Source organism: Ornithorhynchus anatinus, chromosome X3 (genome assembly GCF_004115215.2).
Source record: "Ornithorhynchus anatinus isolate Pmale09 chromosome X3, mOrnAna1.pri.v4, whole genome shotgun sequence".
Classification (NCBI taxonomy): Eukaryota; Metazoa; Chordata; class Mammalia; order Monotremata; family Ornithorhynchidae; genus Ornithorhynchus; species Ornithorhynchus anatinus.
Genome location: NC_041751.1, coordinates 3,349,266 through 3,367,240, shown reverse-complemented (window position 1 = coordinate 3,367,240; position 17,975 = coordinate 3,349,266). Strand labels below are relative to the sequence as shown.

Here is a 17,975-nt window from a genome sequence, read left to right as displayed (position 1 = left end):
GTCTTTTGGGCTACTAAGCACAGAGATGGAGACATACGGGAGAATTTAGAGCCGAAACAGAGCGAGATCAAAAGCGGGAGCTCCTCGCGGCTTCTCGGCTCAACAGCGAGGACGCAGGTTACTCTCAGCCCTGAATCATTCTGCAAAACTCTTCTGTGGTGGGTACCAACTGAGCTAAACAGAAGTCTTCGAATCTGATTTTTTCCAGCCCTTTTCAGGTTTTGCTTTTTAAGACCTTTTAAGACTTAGACCAGGAAGTGGGGCTGAGAATATATTCCAGGAGATCTACCTGCATTTCTGATTTTTAAAAATAATCAAAATGAAGGAACTAAGGCTCTAAGCCCTCTGTGGAATGAGGAGTGAGTCCCACCTGGCTATCTGAGTGCTACCCCAGTGCTTAGTACAATGCCTGGCACATAAGAAGTGCTTAACAAGTACCATTAAAATAATAATGATATACACTATTATTACAAATACCATTAAAATAATAATGATATACACTGTAGCAGTGAGAACCTATGAAGTAGGCTTAATCATATTAATTATGGTATTTGTTGAGGCTTACTAAGTGCCAGGCCCTGTATTAAACTCTAGGATATATACAAGCAGATCGGGTTGGACACAGTGCCTGTCCCACGTGGGGCTCACAGTCTTAATCCCCATTTTACAGATGAGGTAAATGAGGCTTAGAGAAGTGAAGCAACGTGCCCAACCAAGGTCACACAGACACAGACACTTCAAATGAGAATGCAAAGGGCAACTATTATCTATTTGCGTCTCCACTCAAAAAGGCTATTTAGATGACATCCTCACCATCATCGTAATCATAATTTTAGCCCTTTGCATTCCGGGACATTCCATTAACCCGAGCAGAGAGAGATAAGGTCTGCTGATTGCTCTAAACTGATCGGGTAGTTTGGATTTCCATTCCCATTTTCCAACGTTCTTCAACTCCCCTCGGGTGCATAATCCAGATCACTGATAAAGGCAGTCAGTAATACAGGTTCAAGGATTCTTTTTGATATGTCCCAGGAGGATGACAAGGGGCCACTAATTACCACCATCGCTCAACTCCAAACCTGCTCATCGGCCTGATTAAAAAAAAACACACACACCTAATTTTGTCTCATATGGGACAGAATCCTGTCTGGCTGAAGCCCCAGTCAAATGAATCCGATGCTGCCCTCGTGTTTGCCTTTAATTCATCTCGAAGTCAACGGTGAAGTTTTCCTTTTCCCTTCTATCCCATCCTTGCCATTTTTTACCTGCTGTGTGACCTTGGGCAAGTCACTTCACTTCTCGGGGCCTCAGTTCCCTCATCTGTAAAATGGGGATTGAGACTGTGATCCCCACATGGGACAGAGACTGTGTCCAATCCAATTTACTTGTAACCACCACAGTGCCCAGCACGTAGTAAGTGCTTAACACATACTATTATTATTATTCTCATTATTAATTATTCAAAAACACCTCAAAGGTCATCCTCCCAAACAAGAGTACAACCCCAGTCCTGCTACGCTATCTCTGCAGGCTGCTGTATTTTAATATTCAGAGGCCGCGTGGCCTAGTAGGAAGAGTATGGGTCTGGGAGTTAGAGGACCGTGGTCCGAATCCCGGCTCTGCTGCTAGTCCGCTGTGTGATCTTGGGCAAGTCAATTCACTTCTCCATGCCTCAGTTACCTCACCTGTGAAATGGGCATTAAGGCTGTGGGACAGGGACTGTGTCCAATCTGATTAACTCGTATCTTAGCTGAGAACAGTGCCTGACACATAGTAAGTCTTAACAAATGCCATAAAAAAAAAAAAAAATCCCTGCAAATTCTCTCCCTGGAAATAATAACTGTCAATGTGGACAGGGACTGTGCCCAAACTGATTAGCTTGTGTCTGCCCCAGCGCATAGCACGGTACCTGGCGTATCGTAAGCACGCAACAAACACCATTTAAAAAAAAAAATGGGCCTTTCCCATAATAGCACAGCTGGTGCCCGGTACATGAGGTACTCAGTAAATCTGGATTTTACACTCTATTAGAAAATAAATAGAGTTAAAATTGACTCAGAGGGATGGCATCGCTCTTTACGCTATCATAAGAGCCAACCGATTGGTCATTTGGCAAGCAAATCCCGGGTGAAAAAATGGCACGGTCAACTTGAACTGTCTACGGGTGTATGCACGTGTGCTTATATCCATGGGATCATCTGTTCCATTTGTATGAGGATGTGTGCTTTTCTGTGTTTGGATTTGGGTTGATTTTAAGGTCGGGGGGGTGGCGGGATGCGTGTGTGTGTGTGTGTGTGTTTTCATGCCTGTGTACTGGAAGAGGTTTACATTGCTTGACTGATTTTTAAATCCCGAAGGGGTGCGAGGGGTTGGCGGGAAAAGGGGATGGGATCTTTGCTGTGTGTGGGATCGAGAGTGGTGTGGTGGGGGTAAGGCCGCCGAGTATTTTCTCAGGCCTGGCTCTCACTTTGATTTCAATGTCTGTGGTCCTTACTTTTTCCTAATTGGGGATATTCTGGGACCAGATTGTCTTTTTTGTGGGGGGGGGGGGGGGGATGCAAGATGATAATTATATAATAATGATTTAATAATAATATTAATAATCATAGTAGTGTCATCGGTGCATGGCCAGACACATTCACCGAGATCACCACATGGCCTTGTTCATTTCAAAAAAAGCCACATCTGTTTTCAAGGCACTTCCTTCCCCCACTTAAGACCCGATGGAGACATACTAGACTCAAGGTTGAAATTGAAAGTACCGAAGGCAATCATAAACTAAAGACCCTGGGCTCCGGACCTGAGTCGCAGTTTACCCAGATGAGGACGAAGACCCTGGAGAATCGAACATTCTTCCGAGCACCAAATGTGGATCAGATCGCTCGGGGTCTGTTTTCTTTTCAACTTTAATGAGAGTCACATGCGTGAACCTCTGAGAGGAAGCTTTACTGCTCAGGTCTGCTTGCCATGAAAAAAATCTCTAGTCGCTGGTGCCCCTGACCAGGAGAGTTGGAGAAACACCTGCATGCTTATCTCTGGGAGGAATTCCTCAAACCATCGAGGAAGGGTCTAGAACCTACCAGAAACCCCAAAGAAAATGGGCACCTTGATTGCTCCCAGGCAGATCACTGTGACCGAGTTTAAAAACATCCTTCAGTAAATACAATGGGCTTGACAGATCTGCAGGTTACAAATGGGCTTAAAGTCGTGGAGCAGAGCAATTCATAAATTTCAAAATACTCTCAGGTCCAAACTCTGCAGGTGGCCTGGTTCTATAAAGGATCTGTGTTTCTCTTCTGATGATCAGTTTGGTGACTTTGGATTTGAAATCCCTGTTCTAAGTATTTTCCCAACTCCTTTGCTTTTATTTTTCTTTGTTCTTCAGGGCCGCGGGTGGACATTTTCTGATGTGTTAGTTTTTGTAGGGGAGAAACTGCTCTTTAATAAAATCTATCATTTCTGGGAGGAGGGGCGCATCCGGCCTGGATCCCTTCTGATGGTATCCCTGCAGAAACGGGTTGTTGGTTCAATGGGTGGGGGCCTGCCTTCAGCTCCTCCTTTGGAGTTGGAGTGGAACTGAGCTGCTAATTGTTGAGAAAAAGCTCTAACTGGTCTTCCAGGAGGTCGGCGTGACCTAGTGGATAGAGCACGGGCCTGGGAGCCAGAAGGCCCTGGGTTCTAATCCCGCATCCACCATACACCTGCTGAGTGACCCCGGGCAAGTCACTTTGCTTCTCTTTGACCCATTTCCCTCATCTGTAAAAAATGGGGATTAACACTGTGAGCCCAATGCAGGACAGGGACCGTGTCCAACCCAATTACCTTGTATCTACCCAAAAGTTCAGTACAGTGCCTGGTACATAGTAAGCGCTTAAATACCGCAATTAGTATTTTTATTATTAGGTCCAGGCTGGGTAGCTGGTCTGAAATCTTTGGAAGGTAACCCAATGACCAGCTGGTTTCTCTCCCCTCATCTGGCCCTCTTCTATCTCACCAAGGGCACTGGGGAGAAGATACAACCAGAGATGGAGTGGGCAGTGTAAAGAATCATTCAGATTTATTGAGCAGTTACTGGGTGCAGAGCACTGTACTAAGTGCTTGGGAGAAGACCATAATGATAGGGTTGACAGACCTGTTCCTTGCCCTCAAGGAGCATAATAATAATAATAATAATAACAATAAGCTCTTCCTCCAGTCTGTAAACTCACCGTGGGCAGGGAATGTGCCTGTTCATTGTTATAGTGAACTCTCCCAAGCGCTTAGTGCGGTGCTCTGCACATAGTAGAGGAAGCAGCGTGGCTCAGTGGAAAGAGCCTGGGCTTCGGAGTCAGAGGTCACGGGTTCGACTCCCGGCTCTGCCACTTGTCAGCTGTGTGACTGTGGGCGAGTCACTTCACTTCTCTGTGCCCCAGTTACCTCATCTGTAAAATGGAGATTAACTGTGAGCCTCACGTGGGACGACCCGATGACCCCGTATCTACCCCAGCGCTTAGAACAGTGCTCTGCACATAGTAAGTGCTTAACAAATACCAACATTATTATTATTTTTATAGTAAGTGCTCAGTAAGTACGACCGAATGAACTGTGGTACTGCTAGGAGTTTAACTATTTGCCCAGAACCGTACTAGATGCTGAGGTAGATACAAACCAGTCAAGTCCCACATGGGGCTTACGTTAGAAGTGAGAGAACGGGCTCTGAATCCCCATTTTGCAGATGAGGAAACTGAGATCCAGAGAGGTTAAGGACTGGCCCGGGATCACACAGCAGGCAAGTGGGGGGAGCTGGGGTTAGAACATAGGTCCTCTGACTCTCAGGCCCTTAGATCTTTCCACCAGGCCAAGCTACTTTTCTTGCTTACAGTCTAGAGGGGGAGACAGATATTAATATAAATTGATCATATACATCAGTACTAAGGCGCTGAAGGTGGTATGAATCAAGGGTACAAATCCCTGTGCAAGGGCGATGTCGAAGTCAGAGGGAGTAGGGAAAATGAGGGCTTCGCTGGGGATGTTTTTGAGGATTCTGCACATGCAACCGTGTGTCCAAACATCTGGGTTTTCAGATTCACCTTGTAATCTATAAAACTGCACCCCTTTGGCAAGGACAAAAAGGCTTTGGAGGAGGAAGTAGCTGGTGCAGTCAAAAATGGCATAAAATCCAATGAGAGAAGCAGCGTAGCCTAGCGGATAGATCCCGGGCCCGGGAATCAGAAATACCTGGGTTCTAATCCCGGCTCCGCCGCTTGTCAGCTGGGGGACCTCGGGCAAGGAAGAGGGGGTCGGGTAGGGGGGTGCTGGGAGCCTGATTTCTGAGGTGCTGATGACACAGGAGTTCCGGCTCCATCTCTGCTCTGCAAAACCCTCAATCAGCACCCGAAGGGCTACGTGCTGTACAAAATGTAGATTATAAAAAGTCAACTACAGCAAGTCACAGTCCCTACTGTGGAAACTTTATGTTCTTTTGGTTTGAAGGTTTGGTCCCCCACAAGACCTTATTAGTACATCACCAAATTTCCCCACCCTTAGGTTCACACGTAATGATAACTGAATTCGGTGGAGTGCCTGCTTTTGAGGACTGTAAAATCCTTTTCAAGTATCATCTAATCAGGTAGCATTAGAAATATCCCCATTGGCATTCAGTTTGAGAGGGAATAAGCCATCGATCAGTTGCACTTATTGAGCGCTGACTGTGTGCAGAGCACTTCAGTGCTTGGGAGAGTACAGTACAACAGAGTTAGTAGCTGCGTTCCCTGCCCACTGCGAGCTTAGAGGGGAAAGAAGGGCAGGTGAAATAAAAACAATCGGTGGTATTCATTAAGTGCTTACTCCGTGCAGAGCACTGCAATAAGCACTTGGGAGAGGTCAACGGAGTAAGCAGATAGGATCCCCTACCCATCAGTGAATTTCCATCCCATGCAGAAACCAACCTTATTCACCAATGTCATTGCATACACCAGCAGTTCTGTGTCAACACCATCCTTCTCCTCTAGGATCTCCATGACATTGGACCATGGTTTGGCACCTGGGAGAAAGACAGAAAACATCAGAAGGTCCATTCGGTTGGGAAAAATCCCAACCCCTTGGCCACGGCAACTTAACCGGAGTCACCGCAGCCAGAGCATTTCAGCATCAGAGGCGGTAAGCAGGTCCCTACGACAGGAACGGAGGGGTCAAAAGGCAAACTGCAAAATGACACCCTAAAGGAGGTCATCAAATTGATATCTGCCCAGAGTCTGGTGCGTTCTGGGTGTCACATTTCCACATCTTTCTCATCTCCTCCGCCTTAGAACTTGAGAACGACCATACCAGGTTCGTGAGTCGATTCCTGCCTTTGTAGTCTGTCTCTGACTCACTGGGGGCCTCTTTTCATAGTAGCTCTGCTAATTATCGGTTCCCGAGCGTTCGCTGGATGCAATTCATTGGACTACGCTTCTCGAAAGTCCGAAACAAAGGATGCCTTCCCCGTCCACAAGGAGTTTAAATTCTAATGGGGGAGGTAGACATAAAAAGTCAGTGTGTTAACCCTAGAAATGATAGTAACAACTCGCTAAGCACTTCCTATGTGCCAGGCACTGTAATAATAATAATTATAATAATTATGGTATTTGTTAAGCACTTACTATGTGCCGAGCATTGTTCTAACTGCTGGGGTAGACACAAGGTAATCAGGCTGTCCCATGGGGGGGCGGGGGGGGGGGGTTCATAGTTTTAATCCCCGTTTTAAAGTTGAGTAACTGAGGTACAGAGAAGTGACTCGCCTAAGGTCACAGAGCAGACAAGTGGCTGAGCCGGGATTAGGACCCATGACCTGAGCTCTATCCACTACACTAGTGTTCGTCCTTGAAAAAGGGAAGGAGGGCCAGATGAGACCCATTGCTCCCAGCCCTGGCAAACACTCTCCGAGACCCCTCAGCTATCTCCCTGAGGGTGGAAGCATCAAGGAAACACTCGATAAAACTGCTGTGCAGAGATTTCGCCACATTTTAACACCACTCCCAGACCTGGCAGTTCCGGAAACGTGACTTCTCTCATTCAGCCCATCATTCCCTTTTCTTGGAACCCACGCTGCAGCAAGGGGACAGAATTTGGAGGACCCCGGCTGTTTCCACGGCAAGAAACCATGATTTCCCAAATCCTCAAGAGTAACTTTCATGATGGGAAAGGGAGGGGAGGTGTCTTTTCCCAGACAAATAGCCCCAGATCGGAAGGGATGCCCAGGTTATCGGAAAACACCGGTCTGCTGCAAATGTTTGGTCTAACTCCAGATACATCTAATTTCCTTCCAGTTTTCTTTCCGGTGAAATTCCTCCCTCAAACAAAAATGGTACTGAAGTGGGGAGACATTCTTTGAAAGTAAATATTTACCCAAGACCACATTGTGAGATCTGGGCAGGTGAGAGAATTAGCCCTCCCCTCTACAAGGAATATTTTCCCTTCTCCTGCCTCTGAAATGAGTTATAAGTCGGGCCAAACTCGGCAAGGTGTTCCCAAAAGGCCTTTTTGGTTTTTTAATGGTATTTGTTAAGTGTTTACTATGAGCCAGACTCTGAACTAAGCCCCGGGGTGGATACGAGATAGCCAGGTTGGACCCAGTCCACGTCCCACATAATGCTCATCGTCTTCACCCCCATTTTACAGATGAAGAAACTGAGGCCCAGAGGAGTGATTTGCCCAAGATCACACAGCAGACCCGAGGTGGCGCCAAGATTAGAACCCAGGTCCTTCTGACTCCCAAGACCTGTGCTCTGTGCACTAGGCAAATCTGGCTCTCGGCCTTCGTCTGAAACCCCCAGCAGCTGGATGTAAAAACATTTCAAATCCCAAATACAAGCCACGCCAGGTGGCCTGCAACCTGGATGATCGATCGGTCAATAGTATTTACTGAGCACTTAGCTCTGTACAGAACGCCACCCTAACCGCTTGGGAGAGTAATTAGAATTAGTAGATACGATCCCTGCTTTCGAGGAGTTTAGAATCTAAACACTACTCTGCCTAGACTAAATAATAATAATTATAATGTTGGCATTTGTTAAGCGCTTACTATGTGCAGAGCACTGTTCTAAGCGCTGAGGGAGATACAGGGTAATCAGGTTGTCCCACATGAGGCTCACAGTTAATCCCCATTTAACAGATGAGGTCACTGAGGCCCAGAGAAGCGACTTGCCCTCAGTCACACAGCTGACAAATGGCCCAGCCGGGATTCGAGCCCGTGACCTCTGACTCCCAAGCCCGGACTCTTTCCGCTGAACCACGCCGCTTCTCATAAATTAAATTACAAGTCAGAAGAAGAAACAGAGTTTAAAGATATGTTCAAGAGTGGTATGGGGGAAAGAAGGGGTGAGGACCTAAGTGATTTGGGGGTGAAGATTCACGTGCAGAGGAGAAGCCACGGCGTTCAAGCAAGTGGGAGGGGGGAAAAGGGAGACGAGGGATTACGCTGGGAAGGCTTCCTGGAGGAGATGTGATTTCGGAAGAACTTTGAAGACGGAGAGAACGGGGTCCGATGTGAAGTGGGGGGCTCTTCCAGGTAGGAGGGAAGGCGGGAGCCAAAGGTCGATGGTGAGAAGGGTTTAGGTTAAAAGTCGGTTTCCAAACAAAGATTCAATCCCTCATGTCTCCTCACTCCTCCCCGTGCCCCCCTGACACTTTTAGAGCGCGGGTAAAATATGCAATCGATCACCGGTATCTGTTGAGCACTTACTGTATGCGGAACACTGGACTAAACGCTCGGGACAGTAGAGTAAAACAGACTTAGCAGACGCGTTCCCTGCCCCTAACGAGGACGTAAGCTCGATGTGGGCAGGGATCACGTCTACCAAGTAGACTCTACATTCTAAGCTCGTTGCGGGCAGGGAATGTTTCCGTTATTGTACTGTCCTCTCCCAAACGCTTGACACTGTGCTCTGCACACAGTAAGCAGTGTGGCTCAGTGGAAAGAGCACAGGCTTGGGATGGGTTCGAATCCCGGCTCTGCCTCCTGTCAGCTGAGTGACTTTGGGCAAGTCACTTCACTTCTCTGTGCCTCGGTTCCCTCATCTGTAAAATGAGGGATTAAGACTGTGAGCCTCACGTGGGACCACCGGATTACCCTGCATCTCCTCCCAGCGCTTAGATCAGTGCTCGGCACAGAGTAAACGCTTAACAAACACCAACATTAGTAGTAGCAGTAAGCGCTCAATAAACAGGACAGATCGATTGACGGCGACTCTCACCCCGTCCCGTTCCCTCCGCCGGTTGATCTGCCCCCACGCCTCGCTCCTTTGTCGTGGCCCTGCTCCGGAGTCGGCCACGCCCGGGTCGCAGTTCACGCCCCGAGAAGGTCGGACCGCGTCATCCGATTCCGCTCCCGGAGCTCTGAGCTCCGGTGCGCAGATGGGCGGCCCGAGGGCGCCAAAACCGCTAGATGCGATCGCCGGGACGGACGGCTGAACGATTAGCTTTTTTTCTGTTAATCATGTGTGGTACACATGTTCGGAAATTATGTCATAGCTCATCGCCTGGCGCTGGAATGAAAAATAGGACTTCTTCAAAAGCGGTGCTGAACTTAATTAGGCAGGCCCTGGATTTACGACGAAACTCCCCCAGTAATTCATGCCGCCTGCTCTGGGGCCGAGATTCCGAGTTTTTCCGATTGCTTGGGAAGGCTGGGGAAGCTGGGAGATTCCAAAACAAAGTCCCACTGCCTGCGCCCAGCCCGGGGAAGAGGAAATCGTGACACTCTGGCGACCGAGGAGGACAAAGCGGGGGCTGTGAAACAGTAGCTCGTGTGATCTTTCGCTTGGGTACATTCCCTGATATTCTCTGTCCCTGGTCCTCAGTGCGTTCACTTATGAGTCAGTGAGTGTGTCCGTGTGTGTGTTTTTTAATGGTATCTGTTAAGTACTCACTACGTCAAGCACTGTTGTAACCGCTGGGGTAGATGAAAGTTCATCAAGTTGGACAGAGTTTAAGTAAGGGGCACTACACGTGTTGAATCCCCGTTCTTACAGGTTGAGGAAACTGAGGCACAGAGAAATTGACCGACTTGCCCAAGGTCACGCAGCTTAGCATTCGGCAGGGCTAGGATTAGAACCGGGGAAAGGGGTAAGGGGAGCAGCACGGTGTAGTGGGTAGAACTCGACCTGGGCGTAGGTAGGTCACGGGTTCTGATTCCGCCTCCACCGTCTGCTGTGTGGCCTTGGGCAAGTCACTTCACCTCTCTGAGCCTCAGTTACCTCATCTGAGACTGTGAGCCTCACAGGTGGGTCAGGGACTGGGTCCCACCAGGTTTGCAAGTATCCGTCTCAGCGCTTAGTACAGTGCCGGGCACATAGGAAGTGTTCAACGAACGATACAACCCAGGTCCTCTGCCTTCCAGACCCGCGCTCTTTCCGCCAGGCCACACCGCTTCTCTGTAATGCAATTATGCGCCGAGCTCCTTCTTCTCCTCCTTTCCCTAGCCCCCTTGAAAACTGTGCTTTCTGGTCAACCCAAGAGACGGGGTTTTCCCAGAAACCTTTTAAAAACATTTCCATTCCCAAGGCGGCAGCAGTAAAGATCGCAAGGGAGCAAGGAAACTCCGGTGCCTCTGCTGTGAGAACTGCGAGAAGCAGCGCGGCCTAACGGAAAGAGCACGGGCCAGGGAGTCGGAGGATCTGGGTTCTAATCCCGGCTCCACCGCTTGCCTGCTGGGTGACCTTGGGTAAATCACTTAACTCATCCGTGTCTCAGTTACTTCATCTGTAAAATGGGGATTAAGACTCTGAGTCCCACGTGGGACAGGTACTGTGTCCAGCAGCGTGGCTCAGTGGAAAGAGCCCGGGCTTTGGAGTCAGAGGTCATGGGTTCCAATCCCGGCTCGGCCACTTGTCAGCTGCGTGACTGTGGGCAAGTCACTTCACTTCTCTCGGTTCCCTCATCTGTAAAATGGGGATGAAGACCGTGAGCCCCACGTGGGACAACCCGATTCCCCTGTGTCTACCCCAGCGCCCAGAACAGTGCTCTGCACATAGTAAGCGCTTAACAAATACCAACATTATTATTATGATGATGATGCTTTCCTACCCCAGCACTTAGTACAGTGCCTGGCACATAGTAAGTGCTTAAGAAGTACCATAAAAAAACCAAACAACAGGTCTCCTAGCCCTCTCGCTACCACAGAATCTTGACTTCAGAACTTTTACGCTTTAATTGCCGGCTCCCTCTGAAATGAAGGCCCGAAGCTATTCCCCGGGGGGAAAAGCGAGATGCTCCAACTCATGGATGGTGGTTGTTTTTTCACCAGGGGCTCACTACCATGTGAGCAGCTGGTGATTTGAACCCCTCTGAGAATCTACATAAGTTTGGTGTGTTGAGGAAATACTACAAATGGCTGTAAAAATAAATCACGGCTCTCACACTGACACGTGCGGAACAACTACAGTCCGTCTGCACAGTAGAGCAAAGTTTACGAGCCGTAATTCAAAACAGAAAACCCACCTCACGTCGAACGGTTTAAAGTATTCCTTCGCATATTGCCCCATTTCAAGGATTTACTGCCGTTTGCATCTTTTCAACACACCGAGGACGGAAAGGCACGGGCTAGGAGCTCTCTGGCTTTTGCGCCTATGTACCCTCACTTGCTATTTCTCTGCCGTCGCTTTCCACCCGACTCCTTAATCCCCATCATTTGTTTCGTTTCAGCCGGACCCGAGCTGCTCGGAGAAGTTCCGAAAAAGTGAAGGCTCATTCCGCGTGGCGCGGTTTTGTCTGCATTTCCCTTTTGCCCAAGACCACAGTAACCATCAGTGGGCTCCAAACTGTCCCGAGGCGAGGAGCATTTCAAATCAACATAGCGTGTCTTTGACTGCTCTGGGTGTATTTCTGCGGAAAAGAAAAAAAAGCAGTCTTTGCTCTGCTCTTGCTGAGCCTGAGCCTCCCCCGGGCAGACCTCGAGAGCACTAACGGTCGTTCTCCAGGATTCTCAAGGAGAATCGGAGCTACTTTGTCCTTCCTTCCTGATGGTTTCCGCGGTGCGGGCTCGTGCCTGCACTGAGCGGAAAACCAGGATCGGCCCGGGATCCTTTGTTCATCTGCACTTCCTGGCACTACAACCGGTGGAGGGGTGTTGCTACGGGCGTGCAGATGTTGTCGGGGAGTACGGAGGTGTTACTCTGGGGGGCGGTGGGTGCAGTGATGTTGCTAGGGGGCACAGCAATGGCACCGGGATACAGCAACATTGCTGGGGGGGGTGCGGCGGCGTTGCTAGGGGGTACAGTGGCGTTACTAGGAGGTGCATCACCTGGAAATCCTAAGCCTTGTGGCACTCGGGAACCCAGGCGTGCCGGGGCATTGAAGCATCCTGGGTGGAGGGGCAGACCAGAAGTTGGACATAGTTCTCTTGACCTGCCCCCCCCCCCCCCCCATGAACCCCTCTTTTCCCCATCCCCTCAGGAATGAGAAACCACCCCAGCCAGATCCCCACCCGAAAGTCCGAGCCAGGGGCTGGGCAAGGGACCAGGACCCCTGAAATGGCACCCGGACACAGTTGGTGCCCGAGGGCACAGCTGCCCATGGATAGGGCAGCTCTCGGAGAAGCAGCACGGTGTAGTTGATAGAACACAGGCCTGGGAGTCAAAGGGTCACGAGGTCTAATCCTGGCCCCACCAGTTGTCTGCTGTGTGACCTTGGGCAAGTCACTTCACTTCTCTGGGTCTCAGTTACCTCATCTGTCAGATAGGGATGGAGACTGGGAGCCCCACTTGAGACAGGGACTGTGCCCAACTTGATTTGCTTGCATCTACTCTAGCGCTCAGTACGGTGCCTGGCACACAGTAAGCGCTTAACAAATACCATCATTGTTATTATTCCTATTACGGCATGCTTCCGTCCTCTTACGTGGGCCCGGCTGACCCTATGCAGCAGGAAAATCCAGATCGACACCTGCGAATTCCTTGTTAAAAAATTTTCCCTTGAACCACGCAGTGTTAAATGGGCACTCAGAATAACGCCTTTCCTATTACCAGATGTTACTGCAACATCGACAATAACCACACATTATTCCTACTTTATTGGTCTAAAGATAAGCGAGAAGACTCACTGCTTTTTTGCTCATTGTGGGCAGGGAATGTGTCCGTTATATTGTTATACTTTCATTCAATCATATTTACTGAGCGCTTACTGTGTGCACAGCACCGGAATAGCGCTTAGTACAGTGCTCTGCACATAAGAAGTGATCGGTAAACACAGTCGAATGAACGAATGATCTGGCCTAAGGGAAGGGGCACAGAATTGCGAGTCAGAGGGCCCGGCTTCTAATCCCAGCTCTGCCACTCGTCTGTTGTGTGACTTTTTCTGGGCCCCAGTTTCCTCATCTGTAAAATGAGGATTAAAGCCTCCTCCCACTGATTTAGTCTGTGGGTCAGCAAATCAGTCCAACCTGATTTATCTTGCACCTACCTCAGTGCTTAGTTCACACAGTAAACACTTGACAAGTACCACAATTATTATGCTCTGCGCCAGCTGCATTTTACAGCATTCTGCGGCCCAGAACCTCAAACGCTTCTTCCCAGATGAATTCCCGGGGCACACACAATCCAGGGTCAGCTGAAAACACATCGCAAACTCCACTGTTTTTGTGCTTTAATTTTTTTTTTTTTTTTTTTGCATCCAGCTCTCTCCAGCAAAGATCCATATAAAATTCAGTTCTAAAAGCTACATCCTGAGGATCTACTCAGTTCACTCTCCCATCAAACCCAGAATACATACCCAGCTACCTCTAAAACTCGTCGTGGGCAGGGAACGTATCCGTAACGCTGTCCTATCGAACCCTCCCGAGCACTTAGTACAGCGTTCTGCACACGGTAAGTACTCGATAAATCCGGCCGACCGGCGAGGCGGCCGATCACCACCGGCCTTCCCCGGTCCATCGATGCTCGGAAAGCGTTCTGCCCCAGGAAGAAAAGTAGAGCCTCCCAGGAGCGACTCACCTCTTTTCGCGTCGACCGAGGCGACGGCCTGAGTTAAGAGCGGGGCGTTGGATTCGCTGTACTCCACGAACACCAGCAGCAGTTTCAGGGCCGTCTTCACCACCAGGCGGAACTGGGGAGGGAGAAAACCCAGCTCGTCACGGCGGCAGCCGCGGGGCCCGGCCCCGGACCCCAGCGGGGGCGACCCGGGTAGTGGCGGCTGTAACCCGTGAACCATGTGAACGACAGAGGGGCACTGCCAGTGCCAGAATAGCTCGCCACAAGCCCGTCGGCATGCTGAAGCCCAGGCTGACGACTCAACTGGGGCGATGTCTCGCTTAGTCAGAGACCGTGTCCCACAAAGATTCCCAAAGGAACGTCATCCTCCTTTACTTCCCACAACACAGGTCCGTTCTCCTACTTCAGATCTGGGATCTTTTTTTTTTTATTTAACGTGGCATTTAGGTGCGTACTATGTACCAAGTGCTGATCTAAGCACTGGGATAGATACAAGATCATCAGGTTGGACGCAGTCCCCGTACCACATGGCGCTCACGGTCTTAATCCCCATTTTACAGGTGAGGAACTGAGGCTCAGAGAAGTGAAGCGACTTGCCCAAGGCCACACAGCTGACAAGTGGCAGAGCCAGGATTAAAAGCCAGGTCCTTCCGATTCCCGGGCCCGAGCTCTATCCACTGAGGCATGCTTTGATCCCCTAGCACGGATATTCATAATACGGTCTGTCTCCTTTTCTGGACTGTAAGATGGTTATAGGCAGGGAATGCCTCTGCTAGTTCTTTTGTATTGTACTCGCCCGAGCGCTTAGTACAGTGCTCCGCATATAGTAAGTGCTCAATAAATAGGATTGGCTGACCGATGGGGGGTAAAGCCGGACTTATGATCCATAGTTTCTCTCTTTCAGCGATGACCTGCAGGAAGAAGTGAAACAGCGCCAAGTGTGCGACAGTCTTGGAATCTTTTTTTCTTTTAAATGGAATTTGTTGAGTGCTTACCACGTGCCAGGCGCTGTACTAAGCCCTGGGTTGAGGCAAAATACTCAGCTTGAACCACAGTCCCTGTCCCTTACGGGTCTCCAGCCTTAGTACCCATTTTACAGTTGAGGAAAATAAGACACAGAGAAGTGAAGTGATTTGCCCAAGGCCACACAACAGACAAGGAGCAGGTCTGGGATTAGAACCCAGTACCTTCGGACTCCCAGACCCTTGTTCTTTCCACTAGGCCGGACGGAATCTGCATTAAATTAATCAATCGATGGTATCTATCGATCCCTTACTCTGCTCAGAGCACGGGAGAATACAATACCATCAGCAGACAAACTCTGCTCTCCAAGAGCTTACATTGTGCGGGTGGAGACGGATGCTAAAATAAATTACAAGTAGGAGGAAGCAGCAGAGATTAAAGATATGTACATGAGCCATTAATCAATTGCATTTATTGACCGATTACTGTGGGCAGAACACTGTACTAAGCACTTAGGAGTGTACAACAGAGTTGGTAGACACATCCCCTGCCCACGAGGCGCTTACCGTCTAGAGGGGGAGGCGGGCATTCATATCATCGTCAATGGTATTTATTTATCGGCACCTACTACGCGCCGAGCACCGTACTGAGTGCTTGATGGGAGGGTGGGGGCGAGTACCAAATCCTTAGGGGGTAAAGAAGCAAGGGCATAGGTGAGGGTGCAGGGGGAGAAGAGAGATGAGGGATCAGTCAAGGAAGATTTCTGGGAGGAGATGTGATTTTAGGACGGTTTTGAAAATGGAGGGAGTCTGCCAGATGTGATTGTTCGGAAATGCTGAGCGTGGAAAGATTCCGTCCCGTCCTTGGGTTATAAACCTCATGCTGTGTTGGAACATATGTGATCTGCTTTGGAAAAGATGAAGGAGACAGACCTTCAACTGGTCCTTAAGTAAGTAGCCTAATTACCCCCGATGTACTCACCGCTTTTATGGATTAGAGTGACTCCTCTTTCGGGGTGCTTCGGAACTAGTGATGGACTCCCAGGGAAGATGGGGACCCACAAAACTTGCTTCAACAACTGTGGGACGAGGCCCATTTTTCAATGTGTCCCTTTGATCTCTCATTCCTTCATTTATTTATATTAATGTCTGTCTCCCCCTCTAGACTGTGAGCTTGCCGTGGGCAGGGTATGTGTCTGTTTATTGTACCGAGCACTCTCCCAAGTGCTTAGTACAGTGCGCACAGTAAGCGCTCAATAAATACAATTGATTGACTTCGATAAGAAGGTCTCTGAGAACACAACAACCCTCAGTAAATACCACTGGTCGACCAACTGACTCTTTCTGTCGTCTACCTTTGGAGAAAAGTGACTTTGAGCCAGAATTAGCATTGACTCTTCTTCAGATGAGAGACATTAAAGCCGTCTTCGGTTTCAGCAGACTTCTCCAGCTCCCCTCTCCCCCTTCTTGGACCCATTTTACCCATGCTTTTCCATTTATATAAGTTCTACAGCAAATCCTGAGAAGCTGAGTGGCCAGCGGATTAAGCACAGGCCTGGAAGTCAGAGGGACCCATGTCCTACTCCTGGCTCCACCACTTGTCTGCTGGGTGACCTTGGGCAAACCGCTTCACTTCTTTGTGCCTCAGTTACCTCACCTGTAAAACGGGGATTAGAGCTGCGAGCCTCATGTGGGACCCGGACTGCGTCCAACGTGACTAGCTTGTATCCACCCCCGTGCCTAGTACATGCCTGGCCTATAGTAAGTGCTTAATAAATACCATTAAAAAAAACCCAACAAACCTCCAGTGGGCAGATGGAGAATAAAACCGTGGACAGCGTCGTCAAGGAAGGAGAAAGCGACGGATATTCCAGGCTGGGGACAGTACCCCTAGGTCCTCTGAGTCCACTCAGAACCCCGTTCCCCAGAGTTACCTTCGCCATCGGCCCGAATGGTCGATGACTTGGAAAACGATAACAAGCTAGGATCCATTCTGAACTTTAATTAGCCTTCGTCATCCCTTGTTCTCAGAAGCTTTTACAATCATCAGTGAACACCGTGGGTTATCATTAAGCGTTTCAATAGCTGTGAATGTTTCCAACAACCTCAAAAGCATGAGTCGTTCTTCAATAAAGCAGTACAAAGCGTAATTCGGCCCTTTTCGTCCCCTCCCTGGCCTTTTCCCCATGTGAATGCGTAATTTCCTGTCCAGTCTGGTTTTGTCTGAACGGAGAGGAAAATCTGGGAGGCGGAGAGGGAGTGTTCATCCTCTTTTGGTTTGGGAGGGAGAATAGGAGAGGCTCTCCTCAACAAGAGTGTGAAATAATGGGGCTGATAATCTCCCTTTAAAGAACAGGAACCAAGAGGCAGCCAGGGCACAACCCAGTTCTGGGGGACGGCTCTGACCAGGGCTGGAAGCAGCAGCGGTGAGAGAAGCACCGGGAGTCAGAGGACCTGAGTTCTAATCCCAGCTCCGCCTCTTGTCTGCTGTGTGACCTCAGGAGAGTCACTTCACTTCTCTGGGCCTCAGTTACCTCATCTGTAAAACGGGAATTGAGACTACGAGCCCCATGTGGGACGGGGGCTGTGTCCAACCCGATGTGCTCGGATCCACCCCAGTGTCGGGGCACATAGCGCTGCACAAATATCACAATTACGCATCGTCTCGAAAGCCCACTGCTGTACCTCTCTCTCTCTCGCGGTCCAGCCAAACGTCCGTCTGAAACCCGGGACCTCGACCGAAGTTGAGGTGCGCTGCATCTGAGGTGAGAACGGAGCCCCAGGGGCGAGTTTGGCTTCCAAAGTTGACAGGTGGCCGAAGGGCCGGTGCTATTTTCCATCGCTCTAAATTACACTCCATTGCTAAATCAGTCACTGAAGGGTAGCGGCTCATAAAAACCCCAGGTTCTTTGGGAAATACCCGAAGCGAACTGTTCCCGAAAGCGCACTTATTTAGGAGGCTGGAATCTTTCATATCCTAGTCTGACCTACCACAGGCTAAAGCATCTGCTCAACCTGACACGAACAACTGGGCCTACGTGTGCCCTCAGAAATGTAGCCGCATTCCCTG

The 17,975-nt window shown here is 49.4% G+C and overlaps 1 protein-coding gene across 4 annotated transcripts in view; it reads right to left on the bottom strand.

Annotated features, from left to right (window-relative positions):
- FHOD3 (formin homology 2 domain containing 3) overlaps nt 1-17,975 on the bottom strand; it is a 297,727-nt gene that overhangs the window by 100,500 nt on the left and 179,252 nt on the right. For all 4 annotated transcript variants that reach the window (XM_029054069.1, XM_029054068.1, XM_029054071.1 and 1 more), the window contains exons 7-8: nt 13,947-14,058; nt 5,928-6,022 (exon numbers count right to left, since the gene is read on the bottom strand). In XM_029054069.1, coding sequence (XP_028909902.1) covers nt 5,928-6,022; nt 13,947-14,058 — 207 coding nt within the window. The remainder of the gene's footprint in view (nt 1-5,927; nt 6,023-13,946; nt 14,059-17,975) is intronic.